Consider the following 26,238-nt stretch of genomic DNA (forward strand, 5'->3'; position numbering starts at 1 on the left):
ATATGTAATAAAACAAATATAACAAAATGTTCATTACAGAACCTAGATGGTTTGTATGTAAGTGTTTGCTATAAAATTCTTTCAACTCTTCTGCATGGTTCAGTATTCTTATAATAAAAGTTTGAGGATGGAAATGATGGTTGATACAGAATAAGTTCCAGATGAAGTCAGAGGCATAAGGAACACCAAGGATGGTCGGGGACGGTCGCTCATGCCTGTAATCCCAGCACTTTGGAAGGCCAAGGTGGATGGATCACTTGAGGTCAGGAGTTCAAGACCAGCCTGGCCAACTTGGTGAAAGTACATCTCTACTAAAAATACAAAAAATTGGCCAGACATGGTGGCAAGCACCTGTAATCCCAGTTACTCAGGAGGCTGAGGCAGGAGAATCTCTTGAACCTGGGAGGCGGAGGTTGCAGCAAGCCAAGACCGTGCCACTGCACTCCAGCCTGGGCAACAGAGCGAGACTCCATCTCAAAAAAAAAAAGAGAAACACCAAAGGCTAAGGTAGCCTAGAAAGGTGGGACAGAAGCTGGACCTTGAGATGAGACCTCAGATGACCAAGAAGCAGAGGAAGGCCTCTCTGGGAAGGGGGCAGTGTCTAAGGCAGAGCAGCAGAGGCAGTGACCTGCACAGAGCAGGCGTGGAGAGGGGAGCATCTAAGGCAGAGCCATGCCACACATTCAGAGTCGCACAGTGGTTCCCACACGCTTGTCTACGTCCTCCACTCAGACAACAGGAGGGACAGGCATGCTCTCATCAGCCTCATTCTCGAAATGAGGCTGATAGGGCCATGCCACCAAATGTCTTTCCATCACCAGTTACTCGGTACTGAGCACCTGCTATGTGCCAGGCCCTGGAAATAGAAGAGAAAACCCAGTCACTGCCTTGGAGAGACCATACCCCGATTAGAGAAAGAGACCAATAAAGAAGCCATCACTATACACAGTGGCAAGACCTCCTGTGGCACTAAGTCAGAGCAGCCCGAGGCAGCAAAGGAGACCCAGGAGCCCAGGCTTAGGCAGGCTTTCCAGAAAGGGCAGCCAAGCCAGAGCCCAGAGGATAAATGCTCCGGAGCTGAGGAGGCAGGAGGGGTGGGAGAAGTCAGCATGGCGTGCCCGGGGAGGAAAGGGTGTGTCTATGGCAGATGGCAGGAGCATCCAGGAAGCCAAAATTAGCTCCTGACAGCAATGCGACTCCAGCTGAGGAGGAGAGGTGGCCACAGATGAAGCCAAGCATGGGGCAGAGGCTCGGCCACACAGGGCCACGGGGGCCACAGGGGCCACACAGGGCCGCGGGGGCCAGGGCGACAGCAGCCACTCATGGATTTCTGAAGACAGAAGCAGGTGAAGACTTTTGCTTCAGAAAGAAAGGGGGATTTTGTAATGAATAATGGGCACACGATTACCACTGAGTTTATTTGAGGTAAGGAAAAAATGTTTTCCAGTTGCTAAGCTGGGAGGGCAAGTTAAATTACAGGAGATGTGAGAAAAGTTTGCCACATAGACTGTAATTTTCTGTTATTCAATATTAGCTTGCTTGTTCAAGTATCAACCAAACTCTATAACCAATTAATTAAGTTCAGAGTACCAGATGAAGGCTTTTATGCCAGAGAAGCACCTTCTACCTCACCCAAATTGGTCCCAAAAGGAGGGTGGGTAGGAAAGCATGAAATTAAGGTAGTATCATTAAATTTCTCAAAGACTAAGAGTACACAAAGTTTTTAAAATAAGACACAAATGAACAACATTTTTAAAAGAAAAAATGATTAAATGAACCACATTAAAGTTAAGAACTTCTGTTCATCCAAAGCCACCACTAAGAGGTAAAGGCAAACAAATCATTAGTATGGGAGAGGATGGTCACGCCACGCGTCCAAGAAAGAGCTCACACCAAGGGTATACATAAAGAAGTCCTCCAAGTCAGGAGAGATGGGGAAGGGGAGGGAGAAACAGAGATCGAGACAGAGAAGACAACCAATGGGGGAAAAAAGGGCAAAGTCCTCATACAAAAGAGGATATACGAGTGGCCAGAACATTGGAAAAGTGCTCAACTTCACCAATCATTGGGGAAAAGCAAATTGAAACCCGAATGCTACACCAGTATATACCTCACTCTTACCACTCTCAAGAATGAATAACATGACTGCAAACACCAAGTAAAGGCAGGTGAAATGAATCTATGCCATCAGAAGTCAAACAGTGGTAGCCTTAGGCAGAGAAGTGGCTAGACATCTGATGCACAAAACTTCAATCCTCATGACAACTCTACAAAATGGTGGTGTCTGTGGCAATAGCAATAGTGGCAGTGGTGGTGGTGGTAGTGGTAGCAGCAGTGATGGTGATGGTGCTTGTGAGGATGGCAGTAATGGTGGTGGTGGTGGTGTTAGTGATGGTGGTGACAGGGGTGATGGTGGCAGTGGTAATGGTGGTGGTTGTGGTGGTTATGGTAGTGATGGTGATGATGGCGGTGGTTGTGTTGATGATGAGGTGATTGTGGTGGTGGCAATGGTGATAGTGATTACAGTGGTGGCAATGATGATGGTGATGGTGGCGATGGTGATGGTGATGGTGGTAGCAGTGATGGTAGTGGTTATGGTGGTGATGGTGGCAGTGGTGAGGGTGGTGGTTGTGTTGATAGTGGTAGTGGTGGTGGTGGGGGTTGGGGTGGTGTTTGTGGTGGTGACAGTGGTGGTGGCAGTTGTGACAGTGGTGGTTGTGGTTGTTATAGTGGTGATGGTGGTTTTGGTGGTCACAGTGGAGAGAGTGGTGGTTGTGGTGTAGTGGTAGTGAGGGTGGTGGTGATGATGGTGATCGTGATGATGGTGATGGTGGCGATGATGATAATGGTGATGGTGATGGTGGCGATGGTAGTGATGGTGGTGCTGGTGATGGCAGTGGTAGTGATGGTGATGGTGGTGGTGGCAGCGGTGATGCTGGTGGTTGTGGTGGCAGTAGTGGCAAGAGTAGCAGTGTATTAATTCACTTTGCATTGCTATAAAGGAATACCTGAGGCTGGCTAATTTACAGGGAGAAGAGGTTTTATTTGGGCCCACAGTTCCACATCCTGTACAAGCACGGAGCTGGCCTCTGCTTCTGGTGAGGGCCTGAGGAAGCTTCCATTCGTGGCAGAGGAGGGCAAAGCGGGAGCAGGCAGTCACACAGTGAGGGGAGAGGGGAGGAGGCACCAGGCTCTTTCGAACAACCAGCACTAATGAGAACTAACAGAGTGAGAACTCATTCATTCCCATGAGACGAGCACCCAGCCATTCATCAGGGATCCACCCCCATGACCCAAAAGCCCCCACCAGACCCCCCTCCAACACTGGGGATGATATTTCAACATGAGAGGTGGAGAGGACACACACCTAAACCACAGCAAGTAGTAACTTGTGTGAGAACAAATCTGAGTGCTTATATGCCAAGCACTGTCTCAAGTGCTTCACACATATTATCTCATTTAATTCACAGTTAAATCAATGAGATGTAGGTACTATTCTTAGTGTTATTTTACAGAACAGTAGGGCCAGACAGTGCCCTCCCCAGAGGTCTGGGTGCCCCAAGCTGAGACTCCAGCACCGGAGCCGGGCCACTCCTCTGAGGTCTCAGTTGCCGCTCCTGGGTACTTCCTCTCAACTTCTGGGCCACACTCGTCCAACCTCTTCACAGGCTGTGCCAGCCCAGGGCAGGAGCTGCCTCCCTCCTCGCACCTCCTGTTGCTTTACATTATCTTTGCCTCTCAAACACTCTGCACCTGTCAGCCATTGTTCATAGCGATTCTTTCTGTTCTGGTGTGGCCTGTCTCCTGCCTGGCCCCGGAGTGACACAAGGAGGGACCTGGCCACCGACAGCTGTGATCCAGCTCGGCTTGGGCTGCTATGCCACTAGTTCCCTTATCCTAGAGACAGGCCGCCTGTGTTTTTATTATTGAAAATGCAGGTGAGGCTTGCAGTGAAGCCTTTCACACACAGGTTGTGTGATCAGTGAGCTCCAATGCCTCCTTCCCCTCCCACCCCAGGCCTCCCCTTTCTTGGCCAAAGGCCTGGCACAGAAAAGGTAACCCCTCGGCATTCCTGCTGCTCCAGGCACCTGCCCAGGCCCCTCTGCCTGGCTTTCATTGCTGGGGCACTTTTGGGTGCTGTGTTGCCTACTCGGGGAACAGCTTTTCCTTAGTCCTCCCAGGGTCCCACTTCCGCTCTCGCCCTCCCTCTAACCCAGTTTCCACGACACCTGTGGCCGATGCTTTGTTACGGGGGGGTTGAAATGATTTCCTTGTTTCACAGGGAATGGTTTTATTTTCACTGTTTCTTCATACTTTGTTGTTCGGGGGAGATTTCAAGAGAAAGAGTAGAATAAAAATGCTACTCTTCTGCCACCTTTATGCAGAAACCATGCCAAATTAACAACTGCCAGCAGGTTCTGTACTGGGCCCCGGCTCCCCAGGGGATGGGACACCTCCCTGTGATCTCCTTGGGGCTGAAGCGAAGCCTAAGATGAATGCAAGAACCACTCCTCAGGGACAAGGGAGCAAGACGAACACATCAGACTTGCATTTTTAATAACTATTTAGCATATAACAATTTGCCACTTACGGCCTCACTCAATAAAAAATACACTTCTTATTCCATGTTGTGTGACTAGCACTGAAAGGAAAAAGGAAAAAAAAAACCCACAGAAAAGGGAAGGATTTAAGACAAGAAAATATAAAATGAATGTGCACTGACAAGCTACAGGAGACTTCCTGCTCCATGCCCACTCCCTGCTCTGGGCACACCCGGCCCTCCTGAGCAAGAACACAAGGTGGGCTGCCCCACGGCTCCAGCCCCGTGACCATGCACACAAATCACTAGAGGACAAGCCTGGGTTGCTCCCCAGGGCAAGGCTCCTTCCAGGGCAGACACGGACCGGGAGAAGGGGTTAGCAATGCGGACGCAAAGCTTCGTGCTTTACTTCCTACAGACACAGATTTCTATCAAAATCAGTGGAAGAAATACGGGAATACAAGATACCCTGAAATTCTCCAGAGCGGTACAAGCCCAAATTAACCCTTTCTTACACACTCCAAACTCATTCTCTCATGACATAATTCTTTGCCTGCAAATTCTCCCAAGCTCAGCCCTGGACCTTCCCTCAAGCTGGAACTAACCAGAGGGTCTGTGGCTCTACCTCTAAGAAACTTGGTTGGTCGCATTATAATGTCATTAGCATGGGGAGGGAGCCCTCTGCCAGGAAGTAACATGTGATTAGTACATCATCTACTGGAAACTTAACCAGAACCAGTCAAACTCCCCTTGTATGCCTGGTTCATCTCACCCATAGGTCAAAAGCACATAAAACACCCCAAAGTCCTGCTAACTTGTTTTCCCTTTTTCATTCTCTGTCTGGTCTCACTAGCCTACAATTTCTCTAACTGTATTAAATTACCCGGTTTTATTTCCACATATTACTCTTGATACTTTTCCCTCCTCCTATACAATACATTCCCCCTTTGATCAATGCACTCACCAGCCTCTGACACACCAGGTGTCCTGCCAAACACGACCTCCCTAGTTCACTCTTGTAATGTATGTGCTAAATACTACCCCCCCATTTATCCAAGAGGAAATCGAGGCACAGGAGTAACAGTTCCCCAAGGACAAATAGCTAGTAAATGGTGAAGTCCAAATTTCAACACAGGTCCCCTGACCCCGTACTACGCGAGCTGGATGCATGATGGGTTGGATCCCAAACAGACTCTTTCCAGGCCTGCTAATGCTTCTCTCCCATTCATTGAAGAAACAGTTCTGCTGAGTAGCTGATGGATGTTGAGGTCTGGGAAAGGGCACTGGGGATATAGAGGTGTGTGCTCGGTCCCACTGTCTTCTGCTGTGTGTCTTTCATGAAGAACTGGTTTCCCACTGTCATGATGGCACCAAGCCTCCCCAAGGCTCCTGCACTCAAGCTCTCAGCCTGTAAGCTCTCGCCTGACTTCTACTGACTTCAACTGAATCCACAAAGAAGTTTTTAGATACTCTGAAAACTGAGTATTTAAAGTATCTCTTCTACAAGTAAACAATACAAACATTCCCAGGATCAAAGCTGCTTACAATACCTACCTTTAGTGGTGAGAACTTTCGAGGTGACCTCCAGTTTCTCCAATGGTTCCATTCCAATATTTTCCAATTTAATGATTAGTTGCTGACTTTCTCCATTGTAAAGCTGGACAGATATATTAGTAGATATTTCATCACCAGAAGAAGGTTGCAATGAATGTGCAGATCTAAAATAAGAAGAAGAAATTTAAAAAAGAAAGAAGGAAGAAGCCAAGGCCATTTGAAAATTACTCACTTCCCAAAGAAGAATCACCATACTCGTGCATTTCAGAAACAGGGGCTAGGAAATCTTGGCTTCATACATGGAGTTCAGTACCCAGCTATCAGGAATGGAAAGTGAGCTGCCACATGCCTCATGCTTTCCTCATGCAGACACGTCCAGGTCTTCGTGTGTCATAAACGTGAACACCCTCACTCAGCCTTCATTTCTCATGCATATGTGAAGCATAAAAATACTTAATTACTAAGTTATGGGGTATAAAAATTACATGATGAATTCATTCAAATAAACCATGAGGCCGCTGTTCTCTCAAAATCTAAAAAATGTCATGCTTAGAAGTACCTTGGGAAACTCCATAGATTTAAGAGGAAAATGTATACCAACCATTCCAGCTGCTAACATAGAGCTGAGGCCAAAGAGGAAAGAGAAGCTGTCCCACAGACCCCTTCCTACAGGTACAAACTGTAAGGAATGCCCACCAACACCTGGCGTCACATGAGGGCAGCTGGGCCAGGCCCTGGGGTCAGGCAGTATCTGTGGGGCTCCATCCTCACACCAGTCAGGTGAGGCCCTGGACTACGGGACAGGCCAAGGCAGCCAAGCCAGATGAGCGTGCAACACAGAAGCCAGGGCGTCCCCGAGGCTCCTGCACTCAAGCTCTCAGCCTGTGAGCCCTCACCTGACTTCTATTGACTTTAACTGAATCCACAAAACTAATTGTCCTGGTTGCATCCTTCCCAATCCACAGGCTGCAAACAGTGGGTTGGGAAGGAGGTCACTGGTGATCACAGAGAAAATATATCTGGTAGCACAATGGGGACAAATGCCAGCGGATGACAAATAGAGGCATGTGACAGGTGAGGTTAAACACACACGGCTCCCTGGAGAAGTTTGGCCACAGGACAAAGGAGCAGACAGAGGAGGTGGCCAGAGCGGGGAGGCCAACATGTTCTCCTGGGGCCTGAAGGTTTCCTGCGTACCCCACTACCTTCTTCCTGTCCCTGAAGGATTTCCACAGAGAGCCACAATTAGTCCAGCATACTTGAGCCAACATCGTGTGCTTAGTGCATCCAGAAATGGCTCATGAAGTCAACTAAGCGGACTGTGGATCACCCCACTCCAGACACTCTCCAGAAGTCTTTCCAATGCCCAGCTCCTCCTGGCCCTGCTCCCGGTCACAGCACACAGGATCGGAGTTGGATCTGCTTCCCACGCCATGGGAGCACTTGGTGTCACACACTATTGGTCCAAAGGACAGAAAAGAATGTTCCAGACTCAGACCTCTGCCACCCAAGGGAAGACATGCTGCTTAACACAAGCCAAGCTCATGGTGCCGGGCACGTGTTTCCTGGGGGCTTCCAGATACAGACTCTGATAGAGGAGCTTCTGCATCCAAACCAAATTTTGGTGAAACAACTGCATAATAAATCAAGGTGAGCTCCTTGGAATTTAAATATCTTTAACGTTCATGAGTCAAGAAATAAACTTCCTCTGTCAAGGAAGGAAAATTGGACTCGTGTCCTTACCATAAAGGGCTTTTTCCCATCTTTTAGCAGGCAGCCTTTCTCAAGCAAAAGTTTATAGTCAATGTGGATTTGCAGAGAAGGTATCGGAAAAACATAAAACATTGCCAAGATTCACTATTTATGTCTCAAACAACAGGATTTTGAAACAAAACAAAACAACGCTTGACCTGGCAGTCACGGGGCCTGGGCCTAACACAGGCCCTGACGGTCCCAGCTGCAGCATCCCAGTTGTCGTGAGCAGTGGAGTTTGGGTGGGACTCGGGCTGGCACTGAAAAGGAGCTGAGTCCTGAACAGGCCATGGCACTAAAGAGATGGCAGCAGGGACCCCACTCCAGCCAAGGTCAGGCCCCCAGGGAGGGGCTGCAGAGGCTGGGCAAGGGTCAGGTCCAGTCTCCTAGGAGGAGATGGGGACCGGGAGCTTCTTGGCAGAGAGAAACTCCAATGTGGGACTATGGGCAAACTGTGGGAGGTAGGAGTAAGGTCTACGGTGACGAGACTCTCTTGTTTAAGGAGATGGCCCCTCATATGAGGTCTGTGTTGGGTGAGGCAGCCCCTGGGTCTGAGCAGCACAGGAAGTGCAAGGGGAGTCACTGGTGCCTGAAGCTTGGCACGCCTGTGTCCCCCGAGCACTCTGTGGGCTCAGCTGCCCTTCCTGTAGCTCTGCCCTCCCCACCCCTGCACCGGACCAAAAGTTTTTTCAAGACAGGGACAATTTTTTTTTTTTTTTTTTTTTTTTGAGATAGTCTCGCTCTGTCGCTCAGGCTGGAGCGCAGTGGCACAATCTCCACTCACTGCAACCTCCGCCTCCCGTGTTCAAGCGATTCTCCTGCCTCAGCCTCCCGAGTAGCTGGGATTACAGGCTCATGCCACCATGCCCAGCTAATTTTTTTGTATTTTTAGTAGAGATGGGATTTGGCCATGTTGGCCAGGCTGGTCTCGAACTCCTGACCTCAGGTGATCCGCCTGCCTTGGCCTCCCAAAGTGCTAGGATTACAGGAGTGAGCCACCGCACCCGGCCGTGACAATATTTTTATCTTGCATTATCAGCTCCTACCCAGCCAGGCAACTGGCACATAGCAGGTACTCACTAAGTATGTATTGAACAAATTAATAAGCATCTCAAACTGGAACCACTGTGCGACACAGAAAAGCACGCTAGCAGTAGTCAAGATGGGCCTGGGACAGAGTGGCCTGCTGCACACTTCACAGCTGCCTCCTGCTGAGCCTCACCCTGTGCAGTGCATCTCTGCATGGCTGCCTGGCCACGGAGAAGGCAGGACAACGCAATTCCACAGGAGATGCCATCAGGCCACCTGCTCCTGACCTCTGCTCTCATGACTGTCAGTGCTCAAGGCACCACTCCCGCCAGGCTCCATCTGGGCACCCGCGACTCCCATCCTGGAATGCTCTCTGCCGCGTCCCGCTGGCCGCCTACCAGCTCTGCTCCTCTGCGCGTCTCCTCGGCAGAGCCTTTCCTGAGAAGTTCCCTGCAAAGCAGGCCTGGCCATCTGACGCTGCTTGGCAAAGTGACCTGCCTTCTGTCTCTGAAGGCCTGCCTCTTCTGGACATCTCATCTCATCTCGTCTGACCCACTGTGTTTTCATCACAGCGCTGAATTCTCCTGCGCCATGGTCTGTATTTATTGGGTTGGTTGACTTGTTGTTCCCTCTTCTTTGCATTTTCTTCCATGCTTGATTATCTGCCCAATTGTTGTGGATCTTGTAAGGCCCAGTTGAATACCACATCTTCTGGGAAGCCTTCCCGAACCCCAAAGACAGGGTCAACCTCTACTTTGTTTTTATATTACAGGGCCAGTTAGCAAATTTGACTCTAGTTAGTCTGAGTACCTCCTTCCAGACTGAGAGCTCATACAAGGGCAGCGGCCTAGGTTGAGGGCATTTTTTATTCATTGCATTTTTTATTAATTGCTAGTCCTATAGCACAGGGCCTAAAGCACATGGTAGGTGTCGATAAATGTTTGTGAGTAAATTTAATGAATTAGTCACTGGAATGTTCATATTAGACTAATAACAATCAAAACTCAAAGAATAGTCACATTTTATTTCAGGAAGTCACCTTAGAAAAATATATACATTATATACAATTTTTTAAAATAAGAAATAAAAAGCAAACATTTTAACTCCAAATCGGTTCCACTGGACCCTCCTCCTCCAGCCCCTGGTCCTCATCAGGACCATGCTGGGATCCACATTCCTCCCCAGGGCCCAGGCTCGGTGCCGTGGTGGCCGCCCACAGCAGCACATCTTGTTGAGAGGTAGCAGGTACCAGAGCATGCATGCACCCCCGCCACAGTGCATCCGCAGGACAATAAAAATGGGGGGTCAGAGGCATTATCTTTGGAAATGATTCTAAACACAGGAGAAAAATGTGGGGTGGGCAAAGAGAAGCAGCTAGAGGACCTGCTTTCTTCACTGCCTTTTACAGCTGGCAGGGACCTTCGGGGACACCTTATTAGCAGGACAAATGACAAAGTTAAAGTACCGCTTCTCAAGTTATTTTTCCTTTTTGGTAATCTGCCCTTAGCGTTTCTTCGCCTTAAGCCACCCCCCGCCCTTTTGCTGGAGCGCCGGCTGGGGCTCGCTAAGCTGGAGACGGAGCCACAATCTCCTTTACGAGCTCTCTCAGTGCTCACCTCCAGCTTTTGTTGGGCGGCTGGTGCCCTGTACGGGCCTGTGAGCGCGTGCCGTGAAACTGTAGCTGAAGCGAGTGTCCTTCCTAGCCTAGCGCCCACTGGGTGCCACCGTTCTACGGACAGCAGTGGCAGAATTTCAGCAGCCAAAGCCAGAGCTGGGAGTCTGAGCATCTGGCTGTTCAAGCTAATGTGCTTGGAAGCGTCCAGGCCCGGGAAGTCCTGGTGGCAGGCTCAGCGGAAATCATGTGTCCATCCAACACTGAAGCCTTGCCAAAATTCATCTTTCTAAATAGCATGTGCAGGTATAAAATCCACCTAGCTTAAGTATGCAATGCAATCATTTTTGGTAAATTTACAAATCACTGATACCCAGCGTTTTTTTGTTTTGTTTTGTTTTGTTTTTATTTTGAGACAAAGTCTCGCTCTTTGTCCCCCAGGCTGGAGTGTAATGGCGCGATCTCGGCTCACTGCAACCTCTACCTCCCAGGTTCAAGCGATTCTCCTGCCTCAGCCTTCCAAGCAGCTGGGATTACAGGCTCCTGCCACCATGCCCAGCTAATTTTTGTATTTTTTTTTTAGTAGAGACGGGGTTTCACCATGTTGGTCAGGCTGGTCTCCAACTCCTGACCTAAGGTGATCCGCCCGCCTCTGCCTCCCAAAATGCTAGGTTTACAGGCATGAGCCACCGTGTCCAGCCTGATACCCAGTTTTAAAACACTTGCAGCACCCCAAAGAGATGCCGCAGGAGCACTTCCAATCAATTTAGTCCCCACACCACTGGCAGCCTCAGGCAGCCACTGAGCTATGTCCTGCCGCTAGAGACCTGCTTTCTGGATGTTTCACATCAGAGGACTCACGCTCTGCGCCTCTCACATCTGGCTTCTTGCACTCAGCAGCTCGCCTCTGAGGCTGGTCTGCACTGGGGCACGTGTCCCTTCGTCCCTTCATTGCGGAGTGGTGTTCCACTACAGGACACACCACATTCTGCTGACCCATTCACCAGCTGACGGCCATCTGGGCCCTTTCCAGTTTTCTGACTGTGAACGATGCTGCTATGAACACTCGCACACAGGTTTCTGTGTCAACATATGTGTTCCGTTGTCTTGAGCAGGTACCTAGGAGTGGAGTTGTTGGGTCATATGGTAAACTTATGTGTAACTTCTGAAGAAACTGCCAATGTGTTTTCAAAAGAGATGTCCCATCAGCATCCCCATCGGCCTTGCACGAGGCGTCCAGCTTCTCCGAAACCTTGCAGCCCTGCTATCGTGAGCCCTGTGAGCGGGTGTGAACTGGAGCCTCACATGGTGCCAGTTCAGAGACTAATGATGTCAACCATCCTTCCAGGTTGCTTACGAGCTATTTGTATATCTTGTGGTGAAATAGGTACTCAAATCTCTTGTCCATTTTTTAAATTAGGTTGTTTGCCTTATTTTTATTAAGTTTTAAGAGTTCTTAATGTGAATATAAGCTCTTTATCAGATATTTAATATGCAAATATTTTCTTCCAGTCTGTAACTTTCATTCTTTTAATGGTGTCTTTGGAAGCGTAAAAGCTTTTAATTTTGATGAAGTCCAATCTGTCAACGTTTTATTCCAGGGATCCTGCTTTTGGTGTCACATCAAAGAACTCTGCCCAATTCAAGGTCATGATAATTTTCTTTTATTTTCTTCTAAAAGTTATATATTTTCAGCTTTTAAACTCAGGTCTATGATCCCTTTTGAGTAAATGTTGTCTGTGTTTCATTTTATTCCCCGATTATACGTCAGTGTCTCCACCTGTCCTTCCTCTGTCGAAGACCGCCCTGCCTGCCCTTGCACCCGGCCAATTCCTCCTCCCCCCCATCAAGCCTGTTGTCGCCTCCTGGAAGAACTCTTCCCTGAGTCCGTGACCTCCCCCAGCACGTGGGACCTCCCACATCGCAGTCCTGACGACAGTGCACTGTGATTATTCGGCAACTTGTCAATTTCTCCACTTGACAGAACTTCCCGTGAGGACAGAGACCAGGACGGTCATGATCAGTGCTACAGCCCCATCACCCAGCACAGCAACTGGCAAATGAAAGGGTCTATTGAACACATGAATGGGCTTTAAAAACATTTCAGAAAATCCCAAGACCCATTTTATAAAAATGGCCAAAAGGATATCCATTAAGTGTTATTCGTAAGTGCAAAAATTAAGAACAGGCTGGATATGGTAGCTTGTGCCTGTAATCCCAGCACTTTGGGAGGCCAAGGTGGGCAGATCACTTGAGGTCAGGAGTTTGAGACCAGCCTGGCCAATGTGGCAAAACCCCATCTCTACTAAAAACACAAAAATTAGCTGGGCGTGGTGGCGGGTACCTGTAATCCCAGCTACTCGGGAGGCTGAGGCAGGATAATTGCTTGAACCCGGGAGGTGAAGGTTGCAGTGAGCCGAGATTGCGCCACTGCACTCCAGCCTGGGCGACAGAGCCAGACTCCACCTCAAAAAAAAAAAAAAAAAAGATTGTGCCACGGCACTCCAGCCTGGGCAACAGAGCAAGACTCTGTCAAAAAAAAAAAAAAAAATTGAGACCATCCCAAATTCCAATAGCAAGGAAATTAATGGGTATGCAATTTTGAGATATCTTTATGATGCGCTTTGTTGAAGCAATTAAAATTGAATTTTCTCAAGAATTTGTAAAGGCATGAAGAAAAGCTTACATTACGTGGTTATGCAAAAAGTAATCTATAATACTATATATGATGTCGTGTAATCTCAACTATTCAAATACATATTTTTAAATAGGATGGATAAAACACTGGAAGGAAATATCACAACAAATCATTTATAGTAATTGCTTCTGGGACTCCTGAGATTTCTTTTTCTTTCTTTTTTATGTTTTCCTGTAATGCTAAAAAACAAATAAACAAGATCAAAACTATTTCTTAGAAGATAAGAGTTGGCTGAGCACGGTGGCTCACACCTGTGATCCCAGCACTTTGGGAGGCCAAGATGGGTGGATTGTTTGAACCCAGGAGTTCGAGACCAGCCTGGGCAACATGGCGAAACCCCATCTCTACAAAAAATACAAAAATTAGCCAGGTGTAGTGCTACAAACCTGTAGTCCCAGCTACTTAGGAGGCTGAGGTGGGAGGATCGCTTGAACCTGGGAGGTGGAGGTTGCAGTGAGTCGAGATCACAATACTGCACTCCAGCCTGGGCGACAGAGTGGGACCTTGTCTCAAAAAATTAATTAATTAAAATATAATATAATATAAAAGTTTAATTAAAATTCCCTTTTTTTTTTTTTTTTTTTGAGACAGAGTCTTGCTCTGTCGCCCAGGCTGGAGTGCAGTGGCGCGATCTCGGCTCACTGCAAGCTCCGCCTCCGGGGTTCACACCATTCTCCTGCCTCAGTCTCCTGAGTAGCTGTGACTATAGGCACCCGCCACCACGCCTGGCTAATTTTTGTTTTTATTTTTAGTAGAGATGGGGTTTCACCGTGTTAGCCAGGATGGTCTCAATATCCTGACCTTGTGATCCGCCTGCCTCAGCCTTCAAAGTGCTGGGATTACACGTGTGAGCCACCGCGCCAGGCCAAAATTCCCTATGTTTTTAAGGGAATTCCTAAATTCCCTAATTTTGTTTTTCAAAAGAATTATGATTCCATAGGCTAATTTCACATTCTGTTCTGATCATGGTAAGAAAGATTTCAACTTTGTTCTAATTCGTTTGAAGCAAAGCGTATTGATGTTGCTTATCTTACAGAAATCCTTCACCTATATTCTGGTCATAAGAATTACAGGCTCTTTGTGCCATTAAAAAAAAAAATGTAGGACCAAAAATGATGCCTCAGAGCCACTCTGCTCTGTGACCCTCGTGCACACTACCTGGGCAGAGAGGTGCTGATCTGCAGTCTTGGCAACGCGGGAATGACTTCGACTGTGGAGCCACTGGTTTTTATTCCTGGCAGGTTATCCAGCAAACAGTCACTGAACACACCGAAGACCGTGGTATGGTAACCTGGAATAGAAAATGAACATCTTCACTCCACTGGCAAGGCTTTGGGTCTCACGCCCACGGCTGAAGCAGTGCGAAGAGTACGGGGCTCCTCTTCAGAAGACCTGAGTTCCGAAGCTGCCCGGGGCCCGCCGGCGCTCACCCACACTCCCGCCCTCAACCCCACCACCCTCACTGTCCTCGTACGTGATGGGGAGGATAACAGCATCTGCATTCCTGTTTCACAAGGCTGGCTGGGCCCAAAAGAAAGACTATATATGTGAAGGTCCTTGTAAACTATAAATATCTACTTAATAATCAGTATCTCATCCCTTTACTCATTTGCTTTTCAGATTTATCCATCTCTAAAACGAGAATGTTAATATTCTTTCCCAGGACATAATGTGACTTAATGAGTATGTGAAAAATGCTTCAAAGCCTTCTGTTGAGAGATGAAAGTTCACACACGAGCCAATTGTTATTGTAGCTGCTGCTGATATGGCAGATGTGCTGTATGTGTATAAGCACCATAATTTAAAATTAGCAAATTTCCCATGTTAAAAAAAAAGTCCACTGGTTAGATAATCACTTGAAATTGTTTAAGCAAAGCTTTAAAATGGCTTTTGAAATTTCACGAGATAATTATTATAAACAACATTCACTCTGTAACAAAATTAAACAATACCCCATGGCTAGATGCCTAGGGTGACAACTTTTCTGCATTCATATGAAACTATTCCATACCAAAAGGAGAGGCAGGCACTCCCTCGTGGGCAAATCAGGGACCTTACACAGCCTCAATCAGCCCCGTGCTCACCTCCTGCCAGCTTAAAGCTGCCCTATCAACACAACTCCCATTCAGAGCAGCCACGCTTCCTCTAAAGTATACCTCTTCAAAGACGTCTTTAACTGGCAAACATTCTCCTCCCCAAAACCACATCTTGCACTAATGTCCTTTCTATAAAACCTGGTATGACATGGTTTCGTCTGCTAAGCAGCCATTATTTTGCGATTCTTAATTTAAATCAGTCATTTTCCTTTTCTTACCTGTTGCTTAAAATAACTGCCATATAAACCCAAAAGTCTGAGGACAAATAGCACATTACAATGTCTGATAATACAAGGTCAGTCCTTTTGACTTCGTTCCCAAAGCGGGCCAAAAATGAACACTCACTAGTCTGGACCCAGGATAAACCACTAAGAACTGCGTGACTAAGGCTCTGACTCCTCAACTGTGAACATACTAGTTATGGTTATGTGCTATTCTGAATCAAGCACTTCACTCCTCGTTACTCCTCTCTCATCCATTCCTATCTCCTATGCTCCACTGCCAGGCCACGGCTATGGTCCTACCTCTGTCCCTTTCTCCCTGGGTCATCGCTGAAGCTTGATCACTGCTGTCCCTGCCTCCAGTCCTTCCCATCTCAACAGGGATCCTGCATCCTGAGGGATGGCTCTGAACTGCCCACCTGACCACATCTCTCTTCAAATAACGCAGTAGCCCCAATGCCCTCCGGAGAAAGCCAGCATCCTTTGGCACCGTGTGTAAGAACCCAGGTCGGCCCTCTGCCTCCCTTCCAGCCTGTCTCATCCCTGCCACCCTGGCCTGGACCACCCACTCTGACCACCCCCAGGTCCCCCAAATGTACCATGTTCTCTCTTACCACCACGTTGTTCTGCCTGGAACCCTCTTTCTGCCCCCTGTGGACTCCCCCCACAGCCCACCCCCATTCATTTGAATAGTTCCTAGTTAGCCTTCAAGCCTCAGGGTCACTGACCCACCCACTCTCCCTGCTGGGTCCATGCCCAGAGTCATTCGCTCCCACGGCCACTCCACTCCATATTCCCACTTGGGGCAGCACACCCTCACCTACGATTACACCTGCCTCACTCACCCGTAGGGAGCACCCTTCCAGCAAATGTTTGCTCTTCCAGCCAACAAACACACACTGAAGACCTACTGTGTGCCAGGCTCCACACTAGGCACGGAGCTGCAGCTGAGCGAGACACACGAGGCCAGCAAGGAATCTATCGCACAGAGTCAGGAAGGAGACCACCGCACAGGGGCCTAGGCCAGCGAGCCCATGCCGAGGAAGGCTCCCGGAGGAAGGAAAGCCTGTGCTGAGGACTGAGGGAAGCCCAGGAGCCGGCCAGGGTGATAAGCACTCGATGGGACACAGGCAAAGCCTCGGAAAGCCTGGAAAGCTGCCAGAACTAAAGAGTCTTCGGAGACTGAAGTAGGAGGGGAGAGGCAGAGAGGAGGTTGCGGAGGCCAGCAGGAGCCGGACCACACTGGGCTCCAGAGCAACACTTAAGGACTGGGCCTTGATAACAAGGGCCTGGCGACAGCTGTGAGGCTCCCAGTTGAGAGATGTCAGGAGCATATTCACACTAGGAAGATCGCCAGGCCACAGATGGGAGGTGGGTCTGTTAGCAAGCAAGACCAGGGCAAAAACACCAGTCCCAATGCTTTCGTGACAAACCCTAGAAGAGTTATGATCTGCAAGACCGGAAGGGGCAGTGGAGGTGGAGAGAAGCAGCAGTTCTCAGGAAGCACTGAGGGAGGGAGGTGGGGGTGCTGTGACAGACAGCGAGGGTCAGGATGACCCCCAAGAACCCGTTAGGGCAAATGGCTGATGGGAATGCCCGCACTGAGACGGAGGCTTGACGGGGGCAGGGGCAGTTTTGGGGAGGCGAGGTAGCGAGTTCTGATCTGCATGTATTATATGCGAGGCACCCAGGGGCCAGCTGGGAAGGGCTGGAGGTGCAGGCTGGGAAGAAGTCCAGCCCTGGAAATCATCTGCACATTGGAGGAACTGGAAGACAGCAAGGCCAGGGCATTGGTGGGATCACCTAAGGTAGCCTGTGGAAGAGGAAGAGTTAACAGGGCCAGGGAACACAGGGCGAGGGGTGGGGAAGGAAAGAAGTGGGGTGTGAGGAAGGCCTGACTGAGGAGTGGGCTGCAGAAGACAAGAGAGACCCAAACAGAAGGGCCAGAGAGGCAGTAAAACATCCGCAGGGGCAGGGTCACAGCAGCTAGAGCAGAGAGGCGGTAAAGTATCCAGAGGGCAGGCTCGCAGCAGCCAGAGGAGAGGGCATGCCTAGTGGAGGGTCAGCCAGGGACTCAAAGGGCACTGAGGAGCGAATTTAGAAACAAAACTGAAAAGTAGGCCCTGGATTTAGCCCAAAAAATACTGCTTGTGACAGGAGTTTTGGGGAAGTGAAAAGGGCTGAGTCCAGGAGGTAGAGGGTTAAAGGCCCTCTGCAGAGGGGAGATTCAGCGTGTGTAGACACCCTCTGAGGAGTTCCAGCAAGGAGCAGGAGGAAGGCAGGCTCACTGGAGGAAGACGGCAGAAAGGAGACGAAGCAGAGGGAGGAGGGGCATGGGCAGTGGGGTCAGAGCACAGGAAGGACCCCTCCCACCACCACACATCCCGCACCCCACGAACAGGTTTTTCTCACGCTTCCCAAAGAGACAAGGTCTTCATTATCTTCTAACTGGTTAGGACTGGCATGACGGGCGATCGGCTCTGGACCTCATGGAGGCCATGCAAGGGTTCAGCAGACCCTCCTGAGCAGGAAGCATGAAGGGACTCTCCTTACCGTTCACAGCAATTGTTCCAGTCGTCTGCGGGACCCCGACGAGCGTCACTGGGTACAGACCAGATTCAGCCGGAAGAGAAAGCGCCGCAGGGAGAGACTCGAACTCCACTCCGCTGGTGAGCAGCCCCTAAACCAAGCGACGCAGCATCGTAAGCCCGGAGCAAACCTACTGTGCGTGCTCAGTTCCAAATGCGCCTTAAGACATTGGCTATGGCACATCCAGAACTGCTGGAATAAAATCACCAACAGTCTTCACAGAAACCCACAGAGAACTTCGGAGACAGTGTACAGTGTAACGCAAAACCACCTAAACATGGTAAGCACTGCAGGTGCTCAGGCGATAAACCACGGATCCACTTGATTTCAGCCCTGTTTGCTGTCTGATATTTATCATTTTACCAAATGGGAATGTGAACACAAAGAGAAAATATTTTATTTATAAACAAAAATAAATAAAAACATGGCTGGGCATGGTGGCTCACACCTGTAATCCCAACACTTTGGGAGGCCAAGGTGGAAAGAACACTTGAGCCCAGGAGACCAAGACCAACCTGGGCAACACAGTAAGACCCCATCTCTACAAAAAAAATTTTTAATTAGCCAGGGAAGGTGGCATGCACCTGTGGTCCCAACTACTTGGGAGACTGAGGTGGGATGATCACCCGAGCCCAGGAGGCTGAGGCTGCAATGATCACACCACTGCACTCCAGTGTGGGGGACAGAGTGAGACCCTATCTCAATCAATCAATCAATCAAGTGTGGAAATATACCACCAGTTAATATTCCTGCCACACATCTGTGAGTTATCAACTTATTTCGGTATGTACTAAGCTTGCTAGTACAGGCACTAAGCTTGCTAGTGAACAAAACAGGCAGATTCCCTGGCCTCAAGACAGTGGCCCATGATTGGAAGCAGTACAGGTATGTCGGCCCTCAGGACTTCTCAGCATTGTAACAGAGGTCCTACTCAGGGCACTAAAGCAAGAAAAAGGAAGAAAAGTCATACAGGCAATTACTCACAGAAAACAAAACCAGGGTCAGAAAACGCTATGGAATCTACAATGAAACTTGAACTTTCGAGTACATTTAGCAAAGTGACAGAGTCAGAAAAAAACGCGTTATTTCTATAGTTTAGCAATAAGCAATTGGGTAAAATATCATTAACAAGCGATCAAAACCATCAACTACATTAGAATAAACCTAACAAATGACAGGCAAGGTTTCATAACAGTTACAGAACACTGCTGAGATAAAGAAGCCCTGGGCGAAGGGGGAAATCCTGGATTCTTTTTAGCGGGTTGGTTTTCTGCAGCAGTATGGTCAAAGCTACCCTGCAACTATCTCAGATATGACAGGACTGAGCATCTAAGTAGATGTGCTGATGTTGGGAGCCCGAGTTCTCACGCGGGAAGAAAGGACACACACAGATGGAGGAAGGCAAGCACCCTCTGGAGAAGTGCTGGAAAGCGAGGGTCCCCGTGAACAGGGCAGATCCTACATGCATGTCTATGGTGCAGACACAGGGGTATACACATGTGTACATATATGTAGGCATATGGGTTTAGATATATATATATGTGTGTGTGTTCTCATGTATGTGTATATGCACACAGACTTTTCCCAACTCTGTCTACAGGAAGCACCCAGAAGCAAAGCCACTCTCTCGGCAGTGAGTACACTTAGTGCCCGGACTTGGAGCCAAGGTGTGAAATGATCTATGTGTGGAACAGATGCAGCAGGCAAGGGTGGAAGCCGAGGAGCCAATTGTCTCTAGGCAAATATATTGGCATTTATTTCTTTTGAAAATAGCTAAAGCAATATGGCCAACTGTGAACATTTTTTAAATGTGAATGGTGGAGATGCAAGTGTGTACTATTCCCTGTAACATTTCATAGGTTTAAAATACTTCCTAATTTAGTTTTTAAAACTTTGCCCATGATTTGTGGGCTATCTCCATGTGGTGCTTTTTATTTTGTTCCCTGCTCTTCCTCATTTGTTATAATAAGCACATATTGTTTTTAAACCAGACAAAAATGAAAGCTACATTTTAAGACCAAAAAAAAAAATGTGTAAGAAAGAGCAGCAGGCATTTGATACTTTAACCACTTTGGGGAAAATTCTCTAAACTGCTTCTCCCTACTAAGGCTGAGACAGAAAGCCACAGGAAAGGCCAGAGCCAAATCCTACTGCAGGTCAGTCCTCACCCAACAGGAGGAGAAGCGCTCCTCCCGAGCGCACCTCGAGACTACAAGCTGAACATCCAGCTGAGCTTCCAGGAGCTCAGACAGATTTCGGGAAACTATGCCACGTGCTAGAGGCCTAAACAGCATTTCAACAGCCACCACGTGTCCACCTGGCAAACTGCAACTCAGCCTGTACTCACAGCCAGGCTGTCACATCTGTCCCAGGAACCCTTCCCTGACTCTCCAGGGTCAGGCAGACTCCCCTCCACATCAGGCCTGCAACACCTCATGCACCCCAACAGAGCCTTGGTCACAGTCACAGCAGGGACCAGGGCCTGATCATCTCTGTCCCCTCAGGGCCTTGCCTGGGGCCTGACACATGGCAAGAGCACTCAGTGAGATACCTGCATGAAGGGCCCGCCTCTTACCCTGAACACCAGTCATAAAACTCTAAAAGACAACGTCCATTCTCGCAGCACCCTCCTTTGCGTGCTGCTGAAAAGTTACACAGCAGCACCACACAGCAATGCAGAGAAGACTTGAGGGATGGAACCTACATTGGCATGGGGAGGGCCTGCTCTGAAAACACAGAATCAGCTTAGAGGGCCAGTACAAATCTCCTTCCCCCTGACTAGAGAATTGGGTAAGCATTTCCAATAGAAGAGATTACAAACTGAATTTTTCACACCCTACACAAAGCACAGAAATGGGACATCAGGATTTCAAAACAAGAGAAAGCTTGCGGTGGTGGTGTGGTCATTTATCCTCCCATTCCACATTGTTCTTCCCCGGGGCCTTGATCATCTTATCATCTTGCAGCAATAAAATAATGCTGATACCGTTGAGTAGCAGGCAGAATGTGGACTTTGCAACCTCAACACATCTCACGGAAGCTTCGAAATTATTATTTCACATCTTATACCCAATCAACTAAGCTCGGCATATGTTCAAATCAGAGGTTTCTTTGTAGGTTCAAATATTTATTGAAAACCAAGCCTAAAGACACAGGAATAACAAAACATGGTCTTCATTTACAATAAGCTTATATGCTTTGGCAAAACAAACATAAAAACAGACACATATCGTAAGATGTGTGCCTCAGACATTAAGTAAAACCTACTTTAATGAGAAGTTTGTATCTTAGCCCAAAAAGGTCAAATGATTGGTGATACATACCATGTTTTCAACTCGAAGTTCAAACGGCATTGGGTTATATACCATCAGCTGAACTTCACACACATCTCCTTGAACCCACTGGAAATCTAGAAAATACACACACATAAATGAATCCATGTATTAGTTGGCATTTTTTCACTTTCTACATGGTTTCCAATTATTCCTTTGGCAATTCACATTCTCAGTGAGGCAGCAGGCTCTATGATCATCTTGAGATGGGTGATTCAAAGCTGCTTTTTCCACCAGCTTTCTCTGAAACAAAGCAAGGCAGCTGTCACTGGCACTTTGATGCCACATGAATGGCGCTTGTCGCTGCCTTTGGCGGGCTGCATTCATGCTGGCATCAGTCCAGATGGCACTGTTCTTGGTACAGAGCCATAAGGCACACTGCGCTTCATGGGGCCCAGAAGCTGGCAACACAGGAAGACGGCACTGGGGTCACTTGTGAGTAACACGGAGTGTGATTTGCCCTATTCCCCTAAGATTGTGAGAGGGGAGGCTTCTCCTCCCCACCCACTCCCAGGTCAACTGCAGTTCAGTACCTGTGCAGGGGCAGAATTCTGATGACGTCCAAAACCCCCAGCCTTGGTGTGCACAACCTGGTGTGCATGCAGTATGTAATCCCCACCTTCAGTGTGAATATGATGATTAGGCTATATTGTAAAACAAAGGTGGAAAGTTTTTGCAGATGTGATTGAGGACCCCAATCCGTTGACTCTGAGTTAATCAAAAGGAAGGTTGTCCTGAATGGGCTTGTTCTAATCAGGTGAGACTGCACAGGAGACCATATCCTTGCCTAGAGGGCCTGTGGAGGGGACCACGTGGCAAGGGCCTAAGAGCAGCCTCTGGGAGCTGAGAGCAGACAGCTGGCAAGAGAACGGGGATCACAGGAAATGAATGAAGAACGGCCTGAGGAGTCGTGAAAGCAGGCCCTTCCCTTAGTTGAGCCTCCAGATGAGGACACAGCCCCAGATGCCACTTGGATTTCAGTCCTGTGAATCCCTGAGCAGAGGACCCAGCTGAAGCCCACACAGATCATGAGGAAGCAGATTTGTGTTGTTTGAAGCCACTGAGTCTGTGGTCATTTGTTACAAAGCAACAGAAAGCTAATTCAGCATCTGTCCCAATTTCCATCACCCCCTCCTCCCTTTACAATCCTCTCTTAGGAAAACCAGAAGGAATTTCAGAATCAATCAACATGTGGCAGGCATGTGTTAGGTGTGAGGCACTTCCACACAGGTTATCTCATTACTCTGCATAAGGACCTCCTGAGATAGGTATGATAACCCCCGTCACTGCAAGGCAAACACTCAAGGTCCAAACAGGGTAATAAATTGGCCCAGGAACCACACAGCAAGCGAGAGGAGCTGCTGGATTCTGGCCTCTGAACTCAGAGGCACCCCGAGCAGACACGGGTGGCTAACAGGGCAGTGGAGGGCTTTTTCTCCAGCAGATAAGAAAGTCTGTTGACCAGAATTATTCAACTTTCAGAGCTTTCATAAGCATGTTCTCAAGACACAGCTTTTCCCACACACTCTGCAACCTGCACAGAGATGAGGACTGACTCCACCACACCTATGACATCTGACCCAGAGCTGGCATGTTGACATGGCATAAATTCCCTATTTAATAAATGGTGCTGGGAAAACTGGCTAGCCATATGTAGAAAGCTGAAACTGGATCCCTTCCTTACACCTTATACAAAAATTAATTCAAGATGGATTAAAGACTTAAACGTTAGACCTAAAACCATAAAAACCCTAGAAGAAAACCTAGGCAATACCATTCAGGACATAGGCATGGGCAAGGACTTCATGTCTAAAACACCAAAAGCAATGGCAACAAAAGCCACAATTGACAAATGGGATCTAATTAAACTAAAGAGCTTCTGCACAGCAAAAGAAACTACCATCAGAGTGAACAGGCAACCTACAGAATGGGAGAAAATGTTTGCAACCTACTCATCTGACAAAGGGCTAATATCCAGAATCTACAATGAACTCAAACAAATTTACAAAAAAAAGACAAACAACCCCATCAAAAAGTGGGCGAAGGAATGAACAGACACTTCTCAAAAGAAGACATTTATGCAGCCAAAAAACACACGAAAAAATGCTCATCATCACTGGCCATCAGAGAAATGCAAATCAAAACCACAATGAGATACCATCTCACACCAGTTAGAATGGCGATCATTAAAAAGTCAGGAAACAACAGGTGCTGGAGAGGATGTGGAGAAATAGGAACACTTTTACACTGTTGGTGGGACTGTAAACTAGTTCAACCATTGTGGAAGTCAGTGTGGCGATTCCTCAGGGATCTAGAACTAGAAATACCATTTGACCCAGCCATCCCATTACTGGGTATATACCCAAAGGACTATAAATCATGCTGCTATAAAGACACATGCACACGTATGTTTATTGTGGCACTATTCACAATAGCAAAGACTTGGAACCAACCCAAATGTCCAACAATGATAGACTGGATTAAGAAAATGTGGCACATATACACCATGGAATACTATGCAGCCATAAAAAAGGATGAGTTCATGTCCTTTGTAGGGACACGGATGAAATTGGAAATCATCATTCTCAGTAAACTATCGCAATAACAAAAAACCAAACACCGCATATTCTCACTCATAGGTGGGAATTGAACAATGAGAACACATGGACACAGCAAGGGGAACATCACACTCTGGGGACTGTTGTGGGGTGGGGGGAGGGGGGAGGGATAGCATTAGGAGATATACCTAATGCTAAATGACAAGTTAATGGGTGCAGCACACCAGCATGGCACATGTATACATATGTAACTAACCTGCACATTGTGCACATGTACCCTAAAACTTAAAGTATAATAATAATAAATTTTAAAATTAATTAATTAATTAATTAGTTAATACAGTGCCCACCAGGTGAGCTAACAGCTCCCCTAATGCCTGCACCACCATGTACTCATCTGAGCCTCTGGACAATGCAGTGAATGGCCACAGTCTATGTCAGCAGCACAAATGTTATGCCCATTCTACAAAAAAGGAGAACCCCCCTGACAGGCTGGCCTGCCTGCCTGTCCTATGGTCCTGAGAAGCAAGAAAACTGAGATTCGAACTCCAGTCTGTCTCCAAAACCTACACTCTTTTCACCCTACTGCTTCACCTCTCAGGACCCCGGAAACTCAGGTCTTGTCCTTCCCTCATCCCAGCTTCCATGCCCCCCACCTCCCAGGCCCACCAGCTTCTGAGGACCTTCAATGGGAGGGGGCTCACCCGACCTCCTCATTTACACAAGTCAGTGGCCAGAGCACAACATGCTCCCAGCCCACCTGACCCCGCCCCACCAAGCCTGCCCGGGGCCACTGATGGTCAGCATCCCAGACCACTCCTCACCACAAATGAAGAAGGTCACTCTCTTTAAACAAGTGGCTAACGCCTGGTAATTAAGAAATGGCTTGCCCTATCATGGTCATGATGATGATGATGATAATAATAAGCCATTTGAAAAATCATTTTCTAGAGTACTGAAAAAATAATGTACACTTAGATGGTCCACGTCTACTAAAGGGTAAATCTAAAATAAACTGTTGATTACATAAAAATTTATTCTTCTTTTTTTTTTTCTTTTTTTGAGATGGAGTATCACTCTGTACCCAGGTTGGAGTGCAGTGGTATGATCTCGGCTCACTGCAACTTCCACCTCCCGGGTTCAAACGAGTCTCCTGCCTCAGCCTCCCAAGTAGCTGGGACTACAGGTGTGCGCCACCGTGCCCGGCTAATTTTGTTTGTATTTTTAGTAGAGACAGGGATTCACCATGTTGGCCAGGCTAGTCTCGAACTCCTGACCTCAACTAATCCCCCCCACCTTGGCCTCCCAGAGTACTAGAATTACAGGCGTGAGCCACCACACCCGGCCTGAAAAGTGATTTTTGCTGAAAGAAGGAGATAACCCCTTTCCATCCTCAGCATGTCAAAGCACACAGTGGTGGCCCTTCCTCACTATTTTGTCCTAGAAGTAGTGGGAAGGCACAAGAATTAGCCTCTCTGAAACCCCCTCATCTCAGGCCCTGCCCTCCCTGTTGTGGGACACACTGTGCATGCTGTCATCTGTGGACCCACGGCACCGGGCAGTGGCGTTTATTGACAAGTTCATCTCTTTCTGCTAAACTGTATGGACCCACGTGGCGGGAAAGACTCCTGATTTATCAATGCATCCCCAGCACATAGCACAGGGCATATAACTGCTACCAAAAATGTTTCTGAATGGCTGCCAGGGACTTTAGAAACATTATCTCCCTTGATCCTCAAAACCACCCTCCGTGTCAGCTTCTAATGTCCCCATTCTTCAGATAGCATGACTGCAGACCACAGAGGCGCAATCAGCTGTCCACGGTCACACAGTGGGAAGCTGCAGGGCCAGGGTGCAGCCCAAGTCCACCTGACAGCCACAGCCTCTCCAGGCCACCACGCTGCCTCTGGGGCAGCAGTCGACCTTGGCACTAAGCCTGGCAGCACCACAAAGACCTATCACAAATGACAGAAGGCCTTCAACCCAACACACTCAAGCTGAGGCCAGTGTTGCAGTCATCTTTGCATGGATGTAGCTCAGATGATGGCCACACCAGCCAACACACAAAGACTCGTGAACTATCCCAAGTTAAAGTGGAAAATGGTCTCAAACACTACCCTCAAGAGTTTCTTCATCTCTAAAACCCTATGCCACCTGCTGTGATGATACCTCCCCCAATTATACACCGAGGTTCATTTAGAGAGACTGGAAATTTAGGTTAAAGTTATGTGATCTGTCAAGCTTCTGCACAAGCACT

General features: G+C 48.1%; 1 protein-coding gene across 5 annotated transcripts in view; it reads right to left on the minus strand.

Moving 5' to 3' along the window:
* TRAPPC9 (trafficking protein particle complex subunit 9) overlaps positions 1–26,238 on the minus strand; it is a 725,402-nt gene that overhangs the window by 534,338 nt on the left and 164,826 nt on the right. For all 5 annotated transcript variants that reach the window (XM_014346060.6, XM_034966644.3, XM_034966648.3 and 2 more), the window contains 4 exons: positions 21,415–21,500; positions 18,056–18,182; positions 14,344–14,476; positions 6,095–6,258 (listed from right to left, as the gene is read on the minus strand). In XM_014346060.6, coding sequence (XP_014201546.4) covers positions 6,095–6,258; positions 14,344–14,476; positions 18,056–18,182; positions 21,415–21,500 — 510 coding nt within the window. The remainder of the gene's footprint in view (positions 1–6,094; positions 6,259–14,343; positions 14,477–18,055; positions 18,183–21,414; positions 21,501–26,238) is intronic.

The sequence above is a fragment of the Pan paniscus genome, chromosome 7 (genome assembly GCF_029289425.2).
Source record: "Pan paniscus chromosome 7, NHGRI_mPanPan1-v2.0_pri, whole genome shotgun sequence".
Taxonomy (NCBI): Eukaryota; Metazoa; Chordata; class Mammalia; order Primates; family Hominidae; genus Pan; species Pan paniscus.